This window comes from Thunnus maccoyii, chromosome 17, assembly GCF_910596095.1.
Source record: "Thunnus maccoyii chromosome 17, fThuMac1.1, whole genome shotgun sequence".
NCBI lineage: Eukaryota > Metazoa > Chordata > Actinopteri > Scombriformes > Scombridae > Thunnus > Thunnus maccoyii.
The window spans coordinates 9667832-9689939 of record NC_056549.1 but is presented as its reverse complement, the minus strand read 5'-3'; the positions used below and the strand labels follow the sequence as shown (position 1 = coordinate 9689939).

Here is a 22108-nt window from a genome sequence, read left to right as displayed (position 1 = left end):
CTCTGTTTCACCTTTTGTAAGCTTGTAGGTACATAAACACCATTGTTCTGTAGCGATGATTATTGGCTTTATCAGTTTAACTATCATTAGTGTCGGAGCAACGTGAGGTGATTGTGTGAGTTTTTCCATTAAAATTAATTAGTCTGGGGAGATAAAAAGAGACAAACTGCAGCCACACACACACACAGACACACACACACACACACAGGAGTATGCACTAATTTGATCTTCTATTGCTGCTTTTCTGCCAGGTTTATCCACTATGTGTTCGACCTGGGTAATGGGCCAAGTCTGTTGAAGGGGAACAGTGACAACCCACTGAACGATAACCAGTGGCATAATGTGGTCATCACGAGAGACGCTTCCAACATACACACGCTGAAAGTGGATTCAAAATCGGTCACCCAGAATGTCAACGGAGCCAAGAACCTCGACTTAAAAGGTACCACTTTCGCTGCTGCTTTCAGACTTTAAAGTTGACGAACACCGTCGTCTCCAAATGTATCTCGACATCCCCACAGAACACCCACGTTTTCAAATATATGCTGTAAGTGCCTGAGGTATGAGTCATGAATCTGATACCTTTAGACTTTACTTAACAAAATCAAAAAAAAAAAACGGGAGTTTTGCCTGGAAGTGTCTTGATATCCTCCCCAAGGCCAAAGATAAAAAATTATGGTAAAATACATTAAATCAGGGGCACTCAAACTTTTTCATTAAAGGTCTGCATATGAATTTTTAGTGAGGTCAGAGGTCCAGAACAATGCTATGAAAATGCACCGACGAAAACTGACTTTAAGTAGCCCTGCTTTAAATCAATTCAGCAGCAGCCAGTCACGTCGCGCAAGCAGATGCCTTTGGCAGCACGACGGACGAATGAGGATACTTCTGATTATCACATTCAGATGTAAATACTCCGCTAAAGGATAGAGGATGTTGTATTGTTGTACAGATTGTAAAACTCCCCTGAGGCAAATTTGTGATTTGTGATATTGGCTAAAATTCAACCTGCAATGAGAGTGTGTCTCTAGAAAGGAACCTAATCTCAGTCTGTAAATGAGTCAAGAATACTGAAGAGCCTGCTCCTTTCTAATGAAATGTTTTGTTATTGGCATCATAAGAGAGAGGTTGTCATTGAAATGCTAATTTGAACTGAGGTTTACTCCAAAATGTTTTTAATTTTTAAAGAAGTGCGAGTATGAGATTTCCTGGTCCTGTCTTATCTGGCGACTTGAATGCAATATTTAACCTATTATCCATCAACTTTATCTATCTTAACAATTCATTCAACCACTGCGTCTTCTCCCTCTAGGCGACCTGTTCATCGGAGGTCTGGGACCCAACATGTATCAGAACCTCCCTAAGCTGGTGGTTTCTCGGGAAGGCTTCCAGGGCTGCTTGGCGTCAGTTGACCTCAACGGGCGCCTGCCAGACCTCATCAACGACGCCCTTTTCCGCAGCGGGCAGATTGAACGCGGCTGTGAAGGTACGGATGGCCCGTAGCGTCTGAGAGAGATGACCTGCCGTGTGAGATTTATTAGACTAATTAGAAAGCTCTTCAGTAGGCCTTAAAGCCATTCCCCGGCACTGTTAATCCTACTTATTTTCTTTTTCTTCGCCAGGCATTTGTCACATTATTGGGTAATACTTTCAATTTGTCCTTTAGTTTCTCAAATAGTCGCTTGTTAACGTTTTATGTTGCTTCCATATATTTTATGGTAACTGCAACTCAAACCTGTATGGCAAATTAAGAAGCATAATTTCCCCAGATTATACAAGAAAAGACAAATAAAAGTAATTAGTAAGTATTTTGTTTTTGAATTGTTGATTATTTTACAACATAAGAGATTTATTTTGAAGTGACTCCCTTAAAGATGCTTGTGTTTACGCTCAAACACTCACCTTCCTGCCTTTCGTTCCTCTCCAGCCCCTAAAATTCTTATCTTAAATCAAATTAGCTTGTCACCAATACAAAATGCAAAGCTGCTGCTGATGTGGTATTTGTACAGTGATCAATAATTTTTATGTCTCTTTATTGTTGTTATTTTAATGACTATCAGATTTGACTTGAGGCTGTTTCCATCCATATTAGATCTTGCAGTATACTGTCATGCAAAAAACTATTTGAATTTATGAAGTGCTCAATAAATAAATGATTTTTTCCCATCTAAAACTTAATTGTGTTAAAATACAAGTAGTTTTGCTTGTGTAAGGTGCAGGCCCCTGCATAATACCTCTAGAGGGCAGCAGAAGATTAAGATAAGTTCAAACAAACACAGCAGCCTCTGTCAGCAAAACACATACTATTTAAAGCTTCTTAAACATCCTCCTCTTATGAAAAAAAAAAAAAAAACTTCTATAAATGATCTCGACCTTCACAAACAAATCAACACCCCATGTTGCACTTTGCCAAAGTGACGAACTTGAATAAGTTTTGAGAAAACTAACAATGCTGGTCCCTCACTAACCTTTACTCTTGTTTTCCGCTCTGCTCTGTTCTGTTTGTTATTTTCTTTCTGCGCTAACAAAGTTGGTTTCACCAAAGCCGACCTGCAAGGTAGAGGGTTAAAACTCCGCCTCTCGGAGGCCTGCTTGCCTGAAAGTCTGCTGTGTGCAATGCATCGTGGGTGTCACCATGGCAATAATGTCCCACGGTGTTGCAGAGGTGACTTGCTCTCTGAAAATAAATGAATGCAAAGAGAGACAGAGAGACCACTGGCAGGCAAAACAAGTGATTAACCCACCAGAAAATAGATTGTATTATTATTGCAGGGATATATGTTATATTCTAGTAGTTGTATAAATTATTTTGATATCATATTTCCTTTCCAGCATTTAATAAAGTTCAATATAATTACAAAAAATTGAGCAAACAATTAAAGAGAGCAAATAGATCAGGTCAGATAAGTGATGTCATGTAGATAGCTTAAAAATGAAAAAGCATCATGAGGCAGCATCTCAAAGCAGAGGCTGACAATTTGTGGAATAACTGCACTGATCTTGTATGAAAATGCCAGTTGTGACATATTACAGGCGGGCATAGACAAAAGAAAGAGGCTGTCAGTGCACATCTAAACACTGTCAGTGTGCTGCTGATGTATCAGGCCCTCTCTGTCTGTCTTTCTCATTTTTTTCCAAAAAAAACCCATCATGTTTGCTACTTTACCCAGTTGAGAGTTGTTTTTTCAGAGAGCGAAACAGCCTCCTGCTGCAACACCTGAACACATCGAAATACTCCATCACTCGCACTAACAAAAGGAGTACCGGTGTGTGCATACAAACATGAGATTCACGATGATAAAAAATTTAGGAATACACGTGTGCACACGGTGTTTGGGGATGCCTTGTTGACCACCGTTACCGTACATTACACAGTAAACGCACTTTCAGCTGGCAAACTTGCTCTGTTTTCCACTTCAAATGTCTTCTTCTCTTCACATTGTCTTGCCCAAGACAATTGCTCTTAAACACTGTTTAGTTGCATTTGTCTGCCATTTACTTGGACTGTTGATTTTTATTTTACTTTATTTACTTTTGTTTGTTTCCTATGTGGTTATCAGGAGGGGTTTTGTCAAGGTTTTTTCCCCCGTGTCTGACTAGACTCCGATGGGGGGGATTGTTTATCTCGTTATCTATGCTGTGCGCTTGTCCTTATCTGCATTCCCTCTCAGTATAAGTATTCAAAAGTAAGAGCTATGTGTGGTGTAGAGGAATAGCAAACACACATCCAGTTTGACTTTGAATACCCTCCTCAACTCTGTCTGACTGAAGTGCATACACAAGGATATGCACTACGTGTTCTCAAGTGCTCTTTATGTTTCTTTTCTCCTCTTGCTCTTCATGAATTCTGTCTGTCTAGTGTGTCTAGTGTTCACCGTGTATTCTCACAGTGAAAGAGATCTCTGGAAAGAAAATCACCAGGGTTACTTTTATACCATTTTGATGGGTATTGTTTAATGGGGTTTTTTATCCGTGAGTCATTTGTTGAAAGGTTGTTTTTTTTGTTGTTGTTTTTTTCCCCCACGCTGTCTCGTCTTGCTTGTCCACAGAGGGAATGCAGCGTTCTAAGTTTTACTCGGATAAAACTTTTTAAAAACTACCTGTTGGAATGATAAAAACTGCATGCATGTCCACCTGCACAGACTCGTAAAAAAAAAAGAAGGAAATGAAGGGATGTCGACGGTGTCATCACAAGACGTCACGTTAGCCCAGCTGGGTTCCAACTCATAGGCGGCAGCATGTCTTAAATGCAGATTAGAGAGCACTGCACATGCTCAAACTAGCATCCTATACAGCGGTTTTTACACTAATTAAGTCAGACTATGCTGATGCTCCCACTGCTTGAGAAGCGTGCCGTTGATCCTGTGAAAACCTGGCGCCTATGCTTTCAGCTTGACAGTGCGATTGCAGCTTTACCCAGCATGAAACAGGATTCCCTAGACTGTTTTAAGTGTGTTGTGGTCCAGGTCAGGCCTCCTGTGATGACACTGTTTGCTCCTTGTTTCTTCAAGGCAAACACACTATCTATCTATCTTCTTTTAGAGTGCATTTCTTCTGCATGGGTCCTGCATTGTTAAGGCTCAGCAGTAGCTCCTAATGTTGCTTGACTGTGCACCTGTGGTATCTCTTTCTTTCTCTCCCACTCCCTCCCCTTTTTCTAGGCCCGAGTACGACCTGCCAGGAGGACTCGTGCGCCAACATGGGCGTGTGTATCCAGCAGTGGGAGAACTTCACTTGCGACTGCTCTATGACGTCTTATTCGGGGACTCACTGCAACGACCGTGAGTACTGCTGTGCTAAAGATTTACCTGTACATGTCCCTTATGTGCTTTAAAGGGGTACTCCATCAATTTTACAAGGCAAAGTCAATTGACTAGTAGTCTTCTGTGGCTCTGGAGGTAGTTTTGTCAAGTCTGAGAAAATAAATATTGGCTTCAAATTGGTAGGTACACATTTTTAACAGAAACAAACTGGGTACATGGAATTTGATACAGTGTTTTTGGAGATACTAGGAAGGTAAATGTCAGGATATCTTTTTTTTTTCTTTTGCAAGTCATCATTATGGTAGTAAGTGCAATACTAAATTGTTGGAGTGCTCCTTTAACACACATGCAATCAGTCAACACCAGGCACACACAACGGTATATATTACACTTACATCACATAACCATCTGTATCTATGTATGTACAGTAAATGCAAGAAAAAAGGCATATAATTCTGGTAACATGCAGTAATTTCACACTTAAAAAAACTACAAACATGCACACTTACATACTTACATACATATTCGTGCACATAAATGGATGCACCTATGGAGCCATAACAACATTTCTGCAAACGTGAGTACCGTATCCTTGACTCAAGGACTCCAAAGATGTTTCCCTCAGATGCTTATTAAGCCTTTGTCAGATTTGCTGCATGAAAGTGCTGCTGAAAGCCTCGTGTGATCTTTAAACGAAGCAACGGAGACGCTGGCAATTGTTGAGGGTGTTTTTTTGCTGCAATGCAGGCAATTTGTTGTAACAGGTATGCTTGATGTCCTGAGCTTTCACGTTTTTTTTGGGGGGGGGGGGCTTCAGAGTGAACGGCTGTGACTGATGATGTGTAAAATATCCACTTCTGCCTCAATCTCCTTTTCACAAACGCCGTTCGAATAGATATCGCAGAAGTCGAAGTGTGAATGTGTGCGTGTGCGCGCGCGCGTGCGTGTGTGTGTAGGGCTCTCTTATCCCCATGACGACAGGGGACTTCCCCTCAGTAATCACGGTTGGCGGTCTTTCATTTAGCGGTTAATAGTAGGGGCATACTGCTGCTGGGCCAGACTAATGAGGTAGTGGAGGCTGTTAGGAGAGCTGCTCTCTGTGAGCACTGGCATCCCCTAATCATCCAGACCTTTCTGATGTTAGACCCGGCCGCTGTGAATGACTTCATATCTCTCAAATATTCTTCTTTCTTTTTTTTTCTTTTTTTTTGCTTTTCCTCCTCACTCACTCTTCTTTTTCTTCCTCTGTAAAAGATCATCTGACGCAACCTTTGTGCACAGGGCAGGTAATCGACTCCAGTTCTCCATTGGTGATGGGAGCTGTGTGTTTATGTATTAATTAGTGATGAGAAGCCCTCATTAATTCACCTTGCAGGGCTGCCTGGGATGACTTGGAGAGGAGTTTCATTGATTTCATATCGACACAGACATATTTCTTCTTGAAACACAAGGCTCGGATAGTAACTTATTTTACATCTTCATGACATTGCAGGTTGAAGTCTTAGCTCTCCTGTTGCTGGCTTTGGAGATAGATGTTCACTAATATTGACTGGACTGTCGAAGCGTATAATAGCATTCTTAACTGAGCGGTATCGCCCTTAATGGGAGTTTTGCAGTTCATTTTCTTTCTTTCTTTTTTCTTGTGGTTCCTTTCTTTCAAGCAATTTATTTTTATATCCTGTGCTTGAAGCAAGAAAGTAAATAATAAACAGAGAATGAAAAAGGATAAAGAGCACAAGTCAGGCACACAGGCAGTTTGGTTTGGGAATGCTTCGCTGGAGTTTACATTTCAGAAAAGTGCACACACAGGTCCACATGACACCGTGTGCCCGAGGTAAGAGGTCTAGTTTGCTTCTCTTTGAGTGACCCACTCTGCTGGTGTTGACTCTTGATGACAGTCTGTGTACTGTGAGGTTTCAAGAGCTCTGTAGTGCAGTCAGTCACCACCAGGTGGCAGTAAATCCATAAGCAGGACCGCACACTATCCCTCCATGCTGGGAGTAAATGAGATGCAATCCCCCGAGCATGAAATCAGCTTTCCTGTTATTTTCCTCTACTGCTTTGCCTCTTGTACTTGCTTCTCTCTCTTTATCTATTACCCCCTTACAAACTCACAGCCCATCCAATTTCTATAGTTATGGATCATAGAGAGAAAATAATATGCGATCTCCTAAACAATGCAAAATCCAATGTCGTACAATACAATCTTATTGCCAACAATTTTATTGTTCGATTGAAGTAGCTTGATAAAAATGAACATCGTCTCTTTGCCTTTTGCTTGCATGTGTGCTCTCTGTGCGAACGTGTGACTGCCTTTTATTCAGTGAGCACAGCGCTGTGAGAGAGTTTCTAATTAACAATGTTGGAGTGGAGCTTCTCCCTCTGTTTCTCTCAGTCTCCCTCTCTGATAGCTGGCAGCAAATATCAGTAATTGTCTGCTTCTCTGACGCCGTCTCAATCCATTGTCCAAATGAAGAAACTTGAACAAAGTAAAGTGAACATTTCTGCCAGTAAAGCGTCTTTCAGTTTCATCTGTGTGGATTGTTAGCGTCAAGCCTCCGTGCCCTCCGTGCACTTCACCATTGTAGCCGACAGGGCTCTAGGTGGCAGAGAAGAGGAAAAAAGGCAGGAGCCATCTACGCTCCTTCCATTTATTCCTGTGTACCCCTGCAGCTTGCACTTTGTGACTGCACACCTTTACCATGGGAACAAGACACACATAGGAAATTTGCAGGGTTCTGTGCACCATAAAGGCCATTCTCAAAGCCACTTGGACAATCTTGAGGTACATGCCATGCCCGGCACTGCTTAAAAAAAAAAGAGGGGGGTTGACTCTTTTTATAGCATTTTCATCCTGCTTGGTTCTGGCTCACTGCTTTTGTCATGCTCATCTTCGTCTCCCTGTCGTCTCATATCCATCCCCCTCTTTTCTTCCTCTTCTCTCCCTTTCTTCTCCTCTCTCTCTCTGTTTTTTTTATTTTTTTATTTTTTTTTTTAGTGTGGACCTCTCCTTGTCAGGTTCTATGAATACTGCAGAGTTTCATTTAAATCCAAGGACATGGGAGCTGTGGGCCAAGCAAGAAGAGCGGCGGACACTCCTCTTCCACATCCAGAGCAATTACTCAACTTATGTAATAGAATTATCTCTGCAAAGGTCGCTGCATTGTTCCACAGTCAGGAACATGGTAAACAAACAGAAAGAGAGAGTGGAGAAGGGAGAGTGAGGCTGACGACCGGCACCAGAAAACTGTTTGTCAGTACGATGCTGACATCAGTAATTGCTTAGATAGATTTAACGATGGATTTCTCTGTCAGTGCGATGATCCCAACCAACACTCTGCTCCTGCTTAACCCAATGTCCTTAATTTACTTTTCAAGGCGTGCTCAGAGGGCTGTAACCATATCTGGCTAACTGCTTACATAAATGAAAACACAGCAGCGGCATTGCTTCCTTCACTATTTAAAAGAAAATAATCATGGCATTCGCCTTGTAGTCATTTCTCTTCCGCTCATTGGGGAGAGGAGCGAGAAGAGGAGGATAAAGAAAAGGACAAAGGAGATGGGAGTTGAGGAACAAGCTGCGTTTCTTCTGGTCCGCAATGTTCTACAGAGTAGAAAATCAACAATAATAACAGCATTTTCCCTGTATTGAATGTGCCTGCTCGACAGTATCAAATCCAGAGGCGAAAAAAGGCGTCCGCACAAAGGCGTTATTCAGTTTGACATGACGTCAGTGATGAGTGAAGGTTTTTGAATAAATAAGCAAATAAGAAAACATACACACACACACACTCTGCTGGTAGATATAAGTGGGTATCTATAGACCCCCTTCATGCATACTGTAGGAGTTTTCATCAGAGACCTGAATAATTTAACCTGCTGTCTCTGTAAATGGGATTAAGTAGCTCTAGCTGGCTGTCACTGGACAACAGGTGTTGAGCAGGGGTTAGTTGGCTATAAAGCACACCATGGGAACCATGGAGCTTGGCATAGGTTCAGCTGGGCACAGATGTATTGGTGGCAACTTTAGATCATAATACATGGACAACTTTTCAACCAATGAAGGCAACCGGCATTAAGATTAATCTGAAAAGGGGAGCAGTAAACAGGGAGAAATGAACGAGAAATGTTTTTCTTCTAATGCTTTTTTCTTGCAAACGCTTATAGAAAGTTTTCATACAGTATGTGAAAGTACCTTTTGGCTAAAGAGGGCTTATAAGTAGAGCATAGAAATATGAGAACATCTGCCTATAAATACCACAGGTAGATCAGAAATGGGCCAAAAGAGTTCCACAGAGAATGATTTGTCCTCAGGGCACAACCTATCCCAAAAGCACACTTTGAAATGATCTCACTCTTTTTTTATTAAATAATGTTGTGACATACAGTAGCTAGCCCTGGAAATGCCCATGACTAAGGGATCATATGATCAGGGGGGTTTAAACACTAACTCTAAACAGCAGCTGAACGATTTGACGGTTGCCTGCAGTACTGTCACACAGGAACATGTTTTGGATGATTGAGGAAACTGCTCTTGTTGTTGTGGAGGAGAAGAGTGCTTAAGGAAAAATGTAACTGCCCAATATCAGCCCAGTGGAATTGCCCTAAACACATACATAGACGAGACCGCAGAAACATAAAGTTGTCCCTCGAAGGTTTAAAATCTCTCCTCCTCTCTCCATCATTTTATCACTCCTCTTGCTTGTCTTATGATATCTGTATTAGAACCAGGGCTGCATGCCCAGCCCTTGGGGGGGGGGGGGGTCTAACAAGCTGCGCTGCTATTGGCTGATCAGGCTAATGATGCTTGCCCAGCACTGCATCATGTAACTGTGATAAGACTGGATGTCGCTTGTGTCAATCGATGTGTCACCGCCGTGCTCAGAGCCGCGGTATAATTGGATATATGCTGTGCTGTGGAGCCTAAATGCCCCAGGGCCAGAAGAAAGAGAATATAAAACGGGTAAAAAAGATGGAGGAGAAGAGTGGGAGATGTTACTCCTCATGAGTGTCAATAAATGGGCGTGATGGTGAAATGTGTACTTCTCCATTTTTTTGGACCATTTATTTTTATTTTCATAGGCAAAAATATTGCTGTGTCTCTGAGACATTAGTCTTCTTGCAGGATTCTGTTTTTGGTAGTTGACTTGGAGCACCACTGTTCAATACTGTATATTATATAAACAATTGATCAAATGACTAAATGTAATAAACCAGCAGAGAATTATCTGCAGCTCTACAGAGCCTTTTAGCTTGTTTTAGGTAATTGCTTTAGTTTTGTGTCCACAACTCTGCTCCCATTGACCTTTTTTCCAGCTGCAGCAAACAGCTATTTTCAGCAACAAAGCTCTGACATCCCATATAGTGCCTTTGTCCTGTGCAATGCCTGGATAACCTGCTGCTGTAACACAAGAATTTCCCAATTTGGGATCAATAAAGTACATCTATCTATCTATCATATAAACCCCCTGTACACCTACCTACCCAACACAAAACAGCAGACAGACAAAATTATTGACTACTTTAGCAAGCTACAGTAAAAGAGCTAAAAGTAGAATGAATATTGGACTTAAATTTCAGAAACACATGACTCCAAATGAATGCTAATGCTGCTCTGTATCTTTTGGATGAGTAAACAAGCAACTGTTTGCTAACACGTTAGCCATAACAAATTTATATGGTGATAAAATGTCAATGCTGTGTATTCAGCTGCCCCCAAGTAGCCAAAAAAAGTAATTAATTCTGCTTTAAAGTAATAAGTTCGACATTTTGGTGAATATGCATACTGTCTGAGAGTAAGAAGATCAATATCAATCTCATGTCTGTGAGTGAAGTATGGTGTTGGAGTCAGAACATGTTTAGCCTAGCTTAGCTTAAACACTGGTTGGTTGGGAATGGCTCCAGCATGCAACTCCATATAAAACCACAAATTGTTGTTTTACATTTGATTTTCTATTAAGATTGAACCAATAAAATACAATGTGTTAATTACTAAGCTTTTGGAGGGTGTATTTTTTTCACTTTCAAAAGAGTCTGGTGGCTTGCCCCTAGCCTTTAAGCTAAGCTAGGCTAAACATCCATGACTCCAGCACTGTACTTAACGCAGGCATGAGATTGATATCAATTTTTTACATATTGTTCTCACAAAGAAATCAAATGTATTTCTTACAATGTTGAGCCACTCCTTTGACACAGAAAAGGACCAAGCACATAATAGTCAACAACCTTATATCATAGTTTTTGCACCCAGGGGTTGCACCCATGTGAAAGTTCTCTTGGTGTGATAAATAAAATCATGACTTTGACTGCTGTCTGCGGCAACATACAGTACAACTCCTCTCAGACTTTCAGCAAACTGCCTCCGTGAGCAAACAAGAGAGATGTTGTGAGGGAGAGAGAGGGAGGGAATGATTGAGTTGAACACATTACAGACAGTTACGATGAGGGGCATCCATCTGTTTTGGTGCCAGGCGGGTAACCTTGAGGCTGTCAGAGCGTTCCCAGCACCAACCCTGGCCCTCACAGACTGAGAGCCCAGCCACAGACACATCCATCAACACATGTTCCTAGACACATTTCAGGAGCGCCGGCAACACATACAAATCACCCAATCAATACCACGAACGCCTCGCCTGAATTTCAGGGTTTTGGGCAGCAACATGTCTTGAGTAAGTGCGGCTCGCACACATGTTTTCTTTTGCAGCTGTGATATTTCTTTTTGCTCCAGACTTTCTTCTATACGTGTCTCTTTCATCATCTTCCTTGCCCCTTACTTTTTTTTCCTCTAGTATTTTTCCAAAGAAGATCAAATAATCTTTTTAACCCATTCTCCTGCACCATCTTGTATTGCTGTATGTAAAACTTCTCATTGTCAAGACAGTGTTTTAATCTATTCTTTGTCATTCAAATATCATTGTTTTTTTTGGGGTATATTTTATTGTTTTTACTGCAAAATAGCTGTAAAAGCTTGGTTGATTCAAATCTTTATTCCACATAAAGTGTATAGCCCGCAGGCAATGTTCTTGCAGCATTGGCTTATGATATTCATTTAATTGGCTCCGCTATTCAGGCTTGTGTGTATGTGTGTGTGTGTGTGTGTATGTGTGTGTGGCTGACCTTCGTATGGTAGGATGAGTGTCTTTTTTTTTTCTCTTTGTAGCTTGTGCTTTTGTCAAGGTAGGCAGGCTTGCTTCTACACTGGAGTATTTCTCTCTCGCGAGCCATTGTGTACAAATTGCTGGTGGATTTTATGTGACCACACACGGTCACTTTTCATGTCGTATTTGCTTACCTGGTCTGAACAATGGAAGGAATCAATAGGCGGCTTCTCATCAGCCTCTCTCATGGCTGCTCTGAGTCGCGGTATTTGTGCGGTGTGGTGGATGGTTTCGAAAGGCCACACAAATACAAGTAATACGTCATTGGCAGACAGCATTCCCACTCTGTACTCAATTGCACCAGCGAGTACATACAATACATGCAATAACCCTGCCCCCCTCACTTTTCTGCGAAAAAGGAAGGTGAGATGAGTTGGTCTCATTCTATCGGTCTATTGTTCTTTTTGCACTCCCCTTCTCTCCTTCTTTTCTCTCTTTTGTCTCTCAGCAGCGAGGCTGATAGGTAGTCATCGCTGGTAGGGAGCTAAACCACTCAAAGCAGACTACAAAGAATAAAGCTCTCCTCTGTACAGCACTTGCAGGAGGGGGTACTTCATCAGAAACAAGGAGCACCGGATCCACCTGCACCTGTTTGTGTTCATCTCAAATCAGAAGTCGATCTAACCATGTGTCTGCCTACGTTTTAACAAGTGCCAATCTCGGGTAGGCTTGATAAAAGGCTGTATGTCTGATGTCTACTGTGAGACACCTTTTAACACTCGTAACTTACACACAGGCTTTTACATGGGTCACTCTGTTCTTTTTCAGGTAATTGCTAGCATGTGGTGTCAGAATTAGAAGGTATAGGTTTACCCACAGGGTGGTCCTGTCATTCATTGAGTTCAGTTGCCATAGTGAGGTCAGTCCGTGGGATGAAGTGATTCGGCCCTCGGAGAGAAAAAAAAGGTGAAATTGCACTCTTTGATAGCTTACAGCCATTAATTTTAACCATTAAGAGGCTCTCAGCAGAAAAACCCCGCGGTGCGTCTGAAGGGCATTCATACGGTGGGAATGCGCTCCCGTGAGGAGTTGACCAAGACATCTGCGGTGTCCATCAGATGAAGCTGATGGTTTTCATCAAGTGAAAGCATTTTAAAGGCAATTACCTCTGACATTTTTATTTCCAAAGAGAGCAGGAAGTTTGCCCTCCCCCTGGTGTACAGAGAAGGACCTTGGATGTATTAAGAAAACTGAATACAGCGTCAGAGGCGGGGCTCCGTTCATTCCTGTGAAAGTTGCTAAATGGCGAATGAAGCTTACTGTAAAGAAATTACCTGGATGAATGCATACTGCATCTTTGGTGCGTACGCTCTTCGGGTGCTAGGGATAATATAGGGTGTGCACCAGAGACTTTCGCCAGCCAAGCCGGCTAATTTCCAGTTTAGCTCTCCGCTAACTTGAATGGGGATAAAATGATTTTGCGGGGGTTGTGACACTCAAAAAAATGTTTCCACCGTTTTACAGCCACTCCTCTTCCCATGATTATGTGTGGGAAAACAGTATTTTGGGCCTCTGTTGAACATAGTGAAAATTACACGGTTTGGCTACTATGCCAGATTGGCTTTAAAGCCTGGCACACTTCCAGGGGGCTTGACTTCAACCTGTGACCATTTAAGGGTCACATGTCCTGTTGTTTTAATGACAAAGAAAGCTTTGATTCATTCCAATGGAAAGTAGAAGTGCTGTATGTAATCTGCTACTAATCTAGTGCATCGCTACAACGGTAATCTACTGAATCGCTGATAAATGTGTTGCCTTGATACAAATAGGGTTAAATATGTAAATGAAATGGTAAATTCAGCACAACTTTTTACTCATTTGTCTAGATGGTTTATTTCATTACTGCATTTGTAGGATCATATATAACCCCCCCCCCCCCCCCTCCCAGTAGAGGATTAATTCAAAGATATACATACCTTAACTTCACCTAGTTAAAACAAAAAAAATCCACATCTGTTGAATTCAGCAGAAAAAGTGTTATCTCTGTTAACTGAAATAGGCAAATGAGAGGTTAATTGTAAAGTTCTTTGACAGCTAAGTAGAAGAACACTATGTAAGTGTAGTCTATTTTCCATTTAAATGCATAGTGAGTCATTAATTGGAACCGTGGGCATATTAATAGAACTGGCCAAGCCAATTGACAGCAGTTGGAATGCATTAGAGACTTTCTGAAGTGGTTGACTCCTTGCTTGCTCCCTGTACACATGAATGGCATAGAAATAATTTGACTGTTAAAGGATAGGTTCACATAATAATAACAATAATAATAATAATAATAACTTTATTTGTATAGCGCCTTTCACACAAGAAATTGCAGCTCAAAGTGCTTTACAGGAAAAATTATGTGCCAAGGACATAAAAGAACAAAAGCATGTGGAAAAAAAACCCATAACATAAGATGGAAAATAAAATTAAAAGTAAAACCCACTTGATAAAGTGTAAAATACATAGAATGCATAATAATCAAGGAATAAAATATGATAAGAACAAGTTAAAGCATAGAATGTATAAAATGAATTAAAATATAACATTTTGAAAGTGCAGCAGAGAGTGCAAAGCTATTTAAATGCTTGGGTAAAGAGATAGGTTTTAAGCTTTCTTTTGAAAGTATCTAGTGAGCTGACTTCCCTGATATCTATTGGCAGTGTGTTCCATAGTTTGGGGGGTGTGATTGACAAAGGCTGCGTCACCGTTCTTCTTTCAGCTTTTGCTGGGAACCTCCTCTAATGAACCAGCAGCAGATGATCGCAGTGTTCTTGAGGGCAAATAGCTAACAAGGGATTTAGCGATATAGTTTGGTCCTTGCCCGTTTAGGGCTTTGTATATAAGGAGAAGGACCTTAAAGTCAATTCTAAATGTTACAGGAAGCCAGTGCAGAGCAGCTAAAACTGGACTAATGTGGTCTTTTTGTCTTGGTTCTGCTTAATAGCTGAGCTGCAGAGTTTTGGATGAGCTGAAGTCTCTCAGTGGCTTTTTTCGAGAAGCCGGTAAAAAGTGCATTACAGTAGTCTAGCTGGCTTGAGATGAAGGCATGAGTTAGTTTCTCAGCGTCTTTTTGATTTATAAATGCTTTTGCTGTGTTTCTGAGGTGAAAAAAGTATGTTTTCTAGTCTTAAAACAATATTCAGTTGCCCAAATGAACATTGAAATAGGTTTTGCTTGCTGTAATCATTCCTCCTCTTCATACTGGCCATTAAGGGATCCCTTCCTAATGTGCTTACAGTATAAGCGAAGGGGGACAAAAGCCACAATCCTAAAAAGTTTATCTGACACTAATGTGATTCTTAAGCTGTGCCAAATTCTCTCTCTCTTAGTTACTATCCTTCCACCGCAGCTCAACAGAGAAACACTGTCTGAGGAAACACAAAGAGGGAATTTTATGCAAAATAAGACTTTGGACAAATTTGGAAGATATCCACGTGATTTGACTAACCCAGACTGCCGAAGCCTCATATAAGCTTCATATAAATACATTTTTGCACAAAACAAGGACTGTGGATTTTGTCCCCCATCACTTACATCGTAAGTGCATTGAAAAAGGATCTTTTAATGGCCAGTAGTGGCAGGAGGAATGATTACAAAGAGCAAAACTGTTCCCTCCTGTTCCCTCTTGTCATCAACACAAACAGGTGAAGTAATGGATGTGGGCAGGGCTAGATGTTAGACTACTGTCAAGAGTACTTGTGTATGCTCTGTCTTTGCTCAAGAAAGTTCTTTGTTGGAAAATAAACAAATAACTTTGACATGACAGTAGAGTGAGTATCAGAAAATAATGCACAGAGGGTGTTTTGAACACACACAGAAGCTGGGAATGACGCGTGTCCCCATACTGAATGTCTGACCTAACACTGTATTCGTACAGTGTTTAAAGCTGAGAGACACCACATACTCGGTGCTTAATATTTTCCTCCTGATAATTATCAGTTATCAATTATTAGTTACTACTCTCTTTGTCTCTCTCTCTCACTGTCCCTCCTGTCTCTTTCAAACACTTTGCTTCAAACTCCTTTTTTTTTTTTAATTCTTTTTTTTCTCAGCCTCGCTGCTAGATGCCTGCAATTATTGTGTCAGCAGCTTGCTAGTTCATCACTTAGCCCCCCACAGATGGTACTTGCAGACTTTCACAGTAGATTATACCAACTTGCGCTTGGAGTTTACAGCCATAGCCTACAGATTTTCCACCTGTCTCTATAGGAGCCATCAAGGCACCACTTTGATCAGCATACTGCTGTCTGAAGTGCAGAAAAGGTGCAACATGTAATAAACAACATATGCAACATATAATCTAAAACGCTATAGACTATGGATCACAGATACAGATTTTTCTTCATGTTGGCAGGATGTTACACCATGTAAAATCATAGTTCTGGTTTCTAGTGTTGAAGGAAATTTGGCCATTGACCCCCAAATAGTTAATTCCCAGAAATATAACAATACATCTTAACCTTAAATCCACAAAATTAAAGATCTCATACATTCATCCATTTGTTTCCTTCAGCAAAAGTATATACTATGACACAGCATGGATTTAAGGTTTGATTAATATCGTTTTGCTCTCTGCTGTCTCCTCAAAGCTTGTGCAATCCTTCCTGTAATGTATATGGACATTACCTTTTAAAAATACAGCCAACCAGTTTTATATTTCAGTAGTATTTCCACCTCGTGGCCCGTCGTCAGCCTACTAGACAAAACAAGACATGAAAAAAGCCATCTCTCAAAAGGTCATCATTTATATTCATTATACAATGGCCTGGATGAATATGTAACTCTGATTTGCTCAAGGGTTGTTGATTAATTTCACATAACAGCATTCTGACATACAGGAGTAAGTACTTATCCTTTTTACTCAAAATTCACGTATCTTGTTCATCGGGAAAGATATCCTCATAGGTGGCAGTCGGGAGATGACCGTTGCTACATAGAAAGAGGAATGTGGGTCTAAAAGTAAAGCTAAAACTGAGCTTGATATAAAAATATGGGACTTTGAACAGCCTGTGATACACAACTGCAGTATGAGTCAGTTTAGAAAACAGCATAGAGAAATGACAAGAAAGTTAGAAGTTAAATTCCCCCCAAAAAAACACACTGGTTTATTATTCACATTTTTGACAAACATACAGTTTAGTGTTAGCAGCAAAACAGTATGTATATGTCAATCATCGGCAGTACTCTACATGTATTTTTTAGAGACTAAAAGAAACAAACTGACCCAGACTGTCTGTTCAGTTGTCATATTCACAGCTGGAATACAGCTCTGTGGCAGTGTAGCCCAGTGACAGCCAGCCCCTGCGCATAATTCACAAGCAGCCATCTTATGCACACTCTCACTTTGCTTCTCAAACTTACCACACCTTTTTTTCTTTCCATAACACACATTCCCACACACATACACACAAAGTAGGACACTGATGCCATTTAGATTAGTATCCCATGTGACCAATGCTGACATGAATTTGCTCAGTGACAAGGGACCCAATTACAGCAGAGGGCTGATCGTATACGGACCCACCGTTTCAAATTGTCCCCCAAGCGTCAAGCAGGGAACAGGAAAATGTGTAATAGTGAGTGTGTGTGTGTGTGTTTGTGTGACTGTGAGTCTGTGTTTGGGGCTGTAACTGTGTCACTGTCTGTTCATATCTGTGAGGCAGAGGCTAGGATAAACACCGGGGTCAAATACATCACCGTAACTGTAACAGTAATGCAAAGAGACTGCTGTCAGTCTTGAGATGCCAGATGCAAGTTATAAGCTGAAACACACACACCTACACACACACACACACACATGCACAAATACATAGACTTCTTTATCTTTAGTAGGTAGTGGTGGGCCAGCGTGCTCTCTCAGGGTTGGTTAGTGTCTTGGCAACTTTTTTAAAAATAAAAAAAGGTTCAGGACCTACCCTTGCTCCCAGTTTATCTTTGTCTTTAGCACAGTTTATTTTTACCTGCATGACAAAGCGAGGTAAGTTACTATCTTAAAGAGCTTTGGTGTGTCTTAGTTGTCATATATATAACAGCTGAACCACATGAACTCTTTGTCAAAATTCAAAATGTTCGCTAAAAAGCACAGCCTCAATATAATGAGAAATTTCCAAAGGTCATGCAGAGTGAACATGTGATGCATCACATCAGATACAACATGGCAGACCAGATTTCTTTTATATTTATTATTTTTTTTAAAGAAATGTCTCCCTTGCTGTAAGTCTTCCTTCTGCTTGACAGCTATCTTAACCAAATCAAGCTCAGCGGATTGATCTATAGGCCGTAAAAGGGGAGACAGATAAAGACTTACCACTTCCTGTGGTGACATAATCGATTGTAATCAGTCTTCTTTGGCTGAAACTGTCAGCATGCTGCTGATTTAGACCCCTGATTGCATTCTGTTTGGGCAAGCAAGCGTGTGGCGTGCATGTATTTATGCATGCATCTTTGTTTATGCGTGTTTGCTTGTCGTGTGCATTTTCGCAGCGCCCTGTGCGTGTGCACATTAGCCGCCGTGCTGTCTCTGTTTTATCCCAGGCTATTTTCAAACCTTGTTCGCTTCAACATGCACGCTCTCCCCTGCCCCACTTCTTGAAATGTCTCTGCGGCAACGTGAACCCCACACTCTGCAAGTAGCGTTTGTTTTCCCTCCTCTGTGCCCTTGCTTTGGTGAATTGAACCTTCTTCTCACTGAAGCGTCTGCCACAATAAAAGTATCTTCCGTCGGAGGGGTAATGCTTTTGAAAGGCTTTGCGTGCGTATTAGAGGCAGGCTTGGGGAACACACTGGGATGTCATATGTGCCATCCTGGCATGAGACAGAATGGCTGAGAGTGCCAGAAAATCCTTTCCCCCCCCTTCCTTTTGCTAAAACTGCATACTGAGCTGATTCACCTGAGCCAGGCAGGGTATTTGTTTGTTCTAAATGAATATTTTACTAAAATGGCGCGGGTAATATACTTTTAGCTGGTTTTGTTCTGCTCCGTGAGTGGTCGACAGTGATGATGGTGGTTTCCTTCTTCATTATTCACCGTGTAGTGTGTGGTGAATGTGTGTGTGTGTATGTCAGTGAGACTGGCCCCGGGCTTTTGCCAGCCCATTACTCCCTCACTGTTTTTTTGCGTGTGTGTGTGTGCGCGAGCGGGGCTGTGTGTTCAGGCCTTGCTGATTGTTTCTCTGTCGCAGGGACCCTCATTACTGTCCCCACACTGTCACAAGCATCTGCTCCCCACCCTCCCTCTCTTTTCTCCTCCTGCCATGCGCTGCAGTCAACACCGAGCATGCCCCGCGCTGGTCTGACATGGAGCGAGAAGGGAGAAAAAGATTGTAAAACACATAAAGAGACGAGACATCAAGTAAGAAAGGAGAACAAAAATTTGGGAACATGGAAGGCAGGAACAGTGTGTGTGTCCTCGCTGTCGTTTTCGGCAGGTTCTTGGTGGGTAAGCAAACCTCTGATCAGGCTGGGATTTAGCCATCTTTGGACAGAGATTGGTCTGTGGCCTTAGTCTGACCCCTGCCCAGCAGAGCCCTCACCCCAGTGCACCCCTGAGAGAAAGGCAGCTTTTACAGTGATGTATTGCATGACCCTGTGTGCAGTAGTGAGGGGAAGAAGGGGAGGTCAGGTCTTAAAGGGGGAGAAAGTCTGTGTGAGGGAGAGGAAAGGGAGACAGAGAGAGAGAAGGCGTAATGACTGTGTCAAAATTAGCCTGGCTCACCCAGAGAAAAACAGCAGCATGTGTTACTAATGATTTGTTCCAGTAAAGCCCAGTGAGAGGGAAAAAAACAGGAAAGGGCACAGGAGACTGAAAATGAAGAAGAGGATGGAAGGGAAGACTTTTCTCACAGCACAAATTGGAAACACAGCTCTTTCTTTTGGTCTCGCTTATTAAGGATTGCAGACAGGCAGACACTTGGAAGGCTCAGTTTTATTAGCGCTTAATGGCTCGGAGGTCTACAGATCCAAGCTGAATATGAGTGATAATGCTATTAGATCAAATATGGATTCTTTAGATAAAGATCAATTACACATTACCCTAATTTTATTAACAATTAACACGTTGTTCAGCCCATTTTACAAAGTCTTAGACACAAACAAACTTGTGAATAATAGATCTGGCGTGGCATAATTTCAGTTCACTCATACAGATCCCACAATGTACATATTTTAAGAGAATCATTCTTTCAAAGGCTTTTTCCATATGAACAGCCGTAGACCGACCGACGTGATGGAACATCCTATTTTAAACATGAGCTCTTAAACCTACGACAAGATAATTATTTAATGACCTCGAGGTGAAAGCCATCCATTATCATAGCGTCAGCGAGGCATCACTTTCTGCCGCCTTCATGGTGGCGTTGCTCTGTTTAACTTGGTCTAATTTTTCAGAGATGCAAAATGAAAGTGATTAGGCTTCCCCCCCGGAGACTTTTTTTTTTTTTTTTTTCCCTTCCATCATTTGCAAAGAGAGAAACCCTCAAGCTTTTTTTTGCTTGCTTTTTCAAAATCCACTTCTATCCGCATCCACTCGCACCCTCCAAATCTGAGAAGGAATAATTGAGAAGGGAAGGGGGGGTGGGGGGGTTGTGTCTAAAAAGCTTTTTGTAGCTGTTAAATCACAATTTATTATAGCAGTCACTGTACAGTAACCAATTATCACATGCTACCGGGGCCAGCTCTGCAGGTAGTTTTTTTTTTTTTTTTCACCCACGTGCCATATTCTTTTCATTAGTTATGAACAGAAAATTTGTTGAGATTGAAAGTAAATATGGGATATTCGTTCTCTTGTTCGCCTACACACCTAAAATTATACATTTGCGGCAGGAAATCAATGTTTTATCACCTGTATATTATTAGCTCCTTGCTATTAGTAACGTGATGCATGTTGTGGGTAATGCTGTTTGTCAGAGTGGTATTGATTAGTAAGTCACAGGCTCTAAGGAGGATGGAGGATGATGGCAACCATTAGCTATGACTACACTCATTAAATAATAAGAGAGGGAAGAAATCAAAACGCAGTGCTGGTTTTATAATGAGGCTGATATGTAAGAGGTCAGACCAGATGCTGAGGTCAGACATCATATGAAAAAACGGCGTCATCGTTGCGGTGTGAGTAACCTAAAATGCATCAAATATTGAACATTAATGGTTTGATAAGTGAGCTAAATCACTGTTTGGTACATGTTTGAACACCTGTGGTAAAAGGAAAGAAATGGTAGAGTTATATATCCAGTGCAAAGTGTAAGTGACTGTCCCTTCTAAATCATTTTTATAGTTGCAGTGTATCTGCTGGTTGTCTGATCTTAATGCTAAAGCATATACCAGCATGAGCACAATAAAACTCTGCAGACAGATTTATGTAGCTGAATAGATATGTCCCACTCTCCTATGGTGTTAGTTGGCCACTCTACAACGAGCTATTTTTTTTGCCAACAATCAACCTCAACTCGTCTCACTGCCACACTTTGCTATCACAGTTACGTAAAAAGGCCACATTTAAAGTTCCAAGAGTGGTGAGAGATTTGGTTTTAAGTTCCTGCTAAATCCTGAACATTGGCATTGCAATTACACACCCCTGCAATGTTGTAAAAATAACCTCCTCGGCTAAGGTATTTTGGCCTTGTACCTTGTAAACTAATGGATTCCTCGTCTCCTCTCTGCCTCCCCTTCATTTCATCCGACACGTTTTTGTGCGAGTTAGCGTAATTCAGCAATAAGTGGCTGACGGAAAATCCTCCGATTTCTGTCAGATTTCTGGATAGTACTTTGGAAAGACTGGCGTCCATTTTTTAATGGTTAGGTATTTGATTCCAACTGGGGCAACCATAGCTAAAATTATATTCCAACATGGTACTGCGAGTCACTTTGAATGAAATCACCCAGTGAATAGCATGAAAAGTGATGATTTGGTATCTTCCTGCAAGAGTCCACCGGCAATAGTGCCACCCGAGCCTTTCTAATCACAGAGGACATCCTTGGCTGTTGAAATATTCCAACGATTTCCTCATCTCTATCTCCTATATATCTATCTCCTATACCGTTTGCGCAAAGCGACCTGACTTCTCACAGCACGTATTCAGAGACTCCTTGAGAAGCAGCATAAACTACCCTCTCTGGCAGCTGACTTCTGTCTTTTATTGTGGAAACTTTCTCTTTTTTTTTTTTCTCTCTTGATTTGGTTAACTTTCTCTTCTCTTCTCTTCTTCA

At 41.4% G+C, this 22108-nt stretch overlaps 1 protein-coding gene across 6 annotated transcripts in view; it reads left to right on the top strand.

Annotated features, from left to right (window-relative positions):
- The window catches only part of LOC121882010 (neurexin-3b-like), a 392732-nt gene that overhangs the window by 223578 nt on the left and 147046 nt on the right, over positions 1-22108 (top strand). For all 6 annotated transcript variants that reach the window (XM_042389887.1, XM_042389889.1, XM_042389888.1 and 3 more), the window contains 3 exons: positions 252-442; positions 1313-1486; positions 4662-4781. In XM_042389887.1, the coding sequence (XP_042245821.1) occupies positions 252-442; positions 1313-1486; positions 4662-4781 (485 nt within the window). The remainder of the gene's footprint in view (positions 1-251; positions 443-1312; positions 1487-4661; positions 4782-22108) is intronic.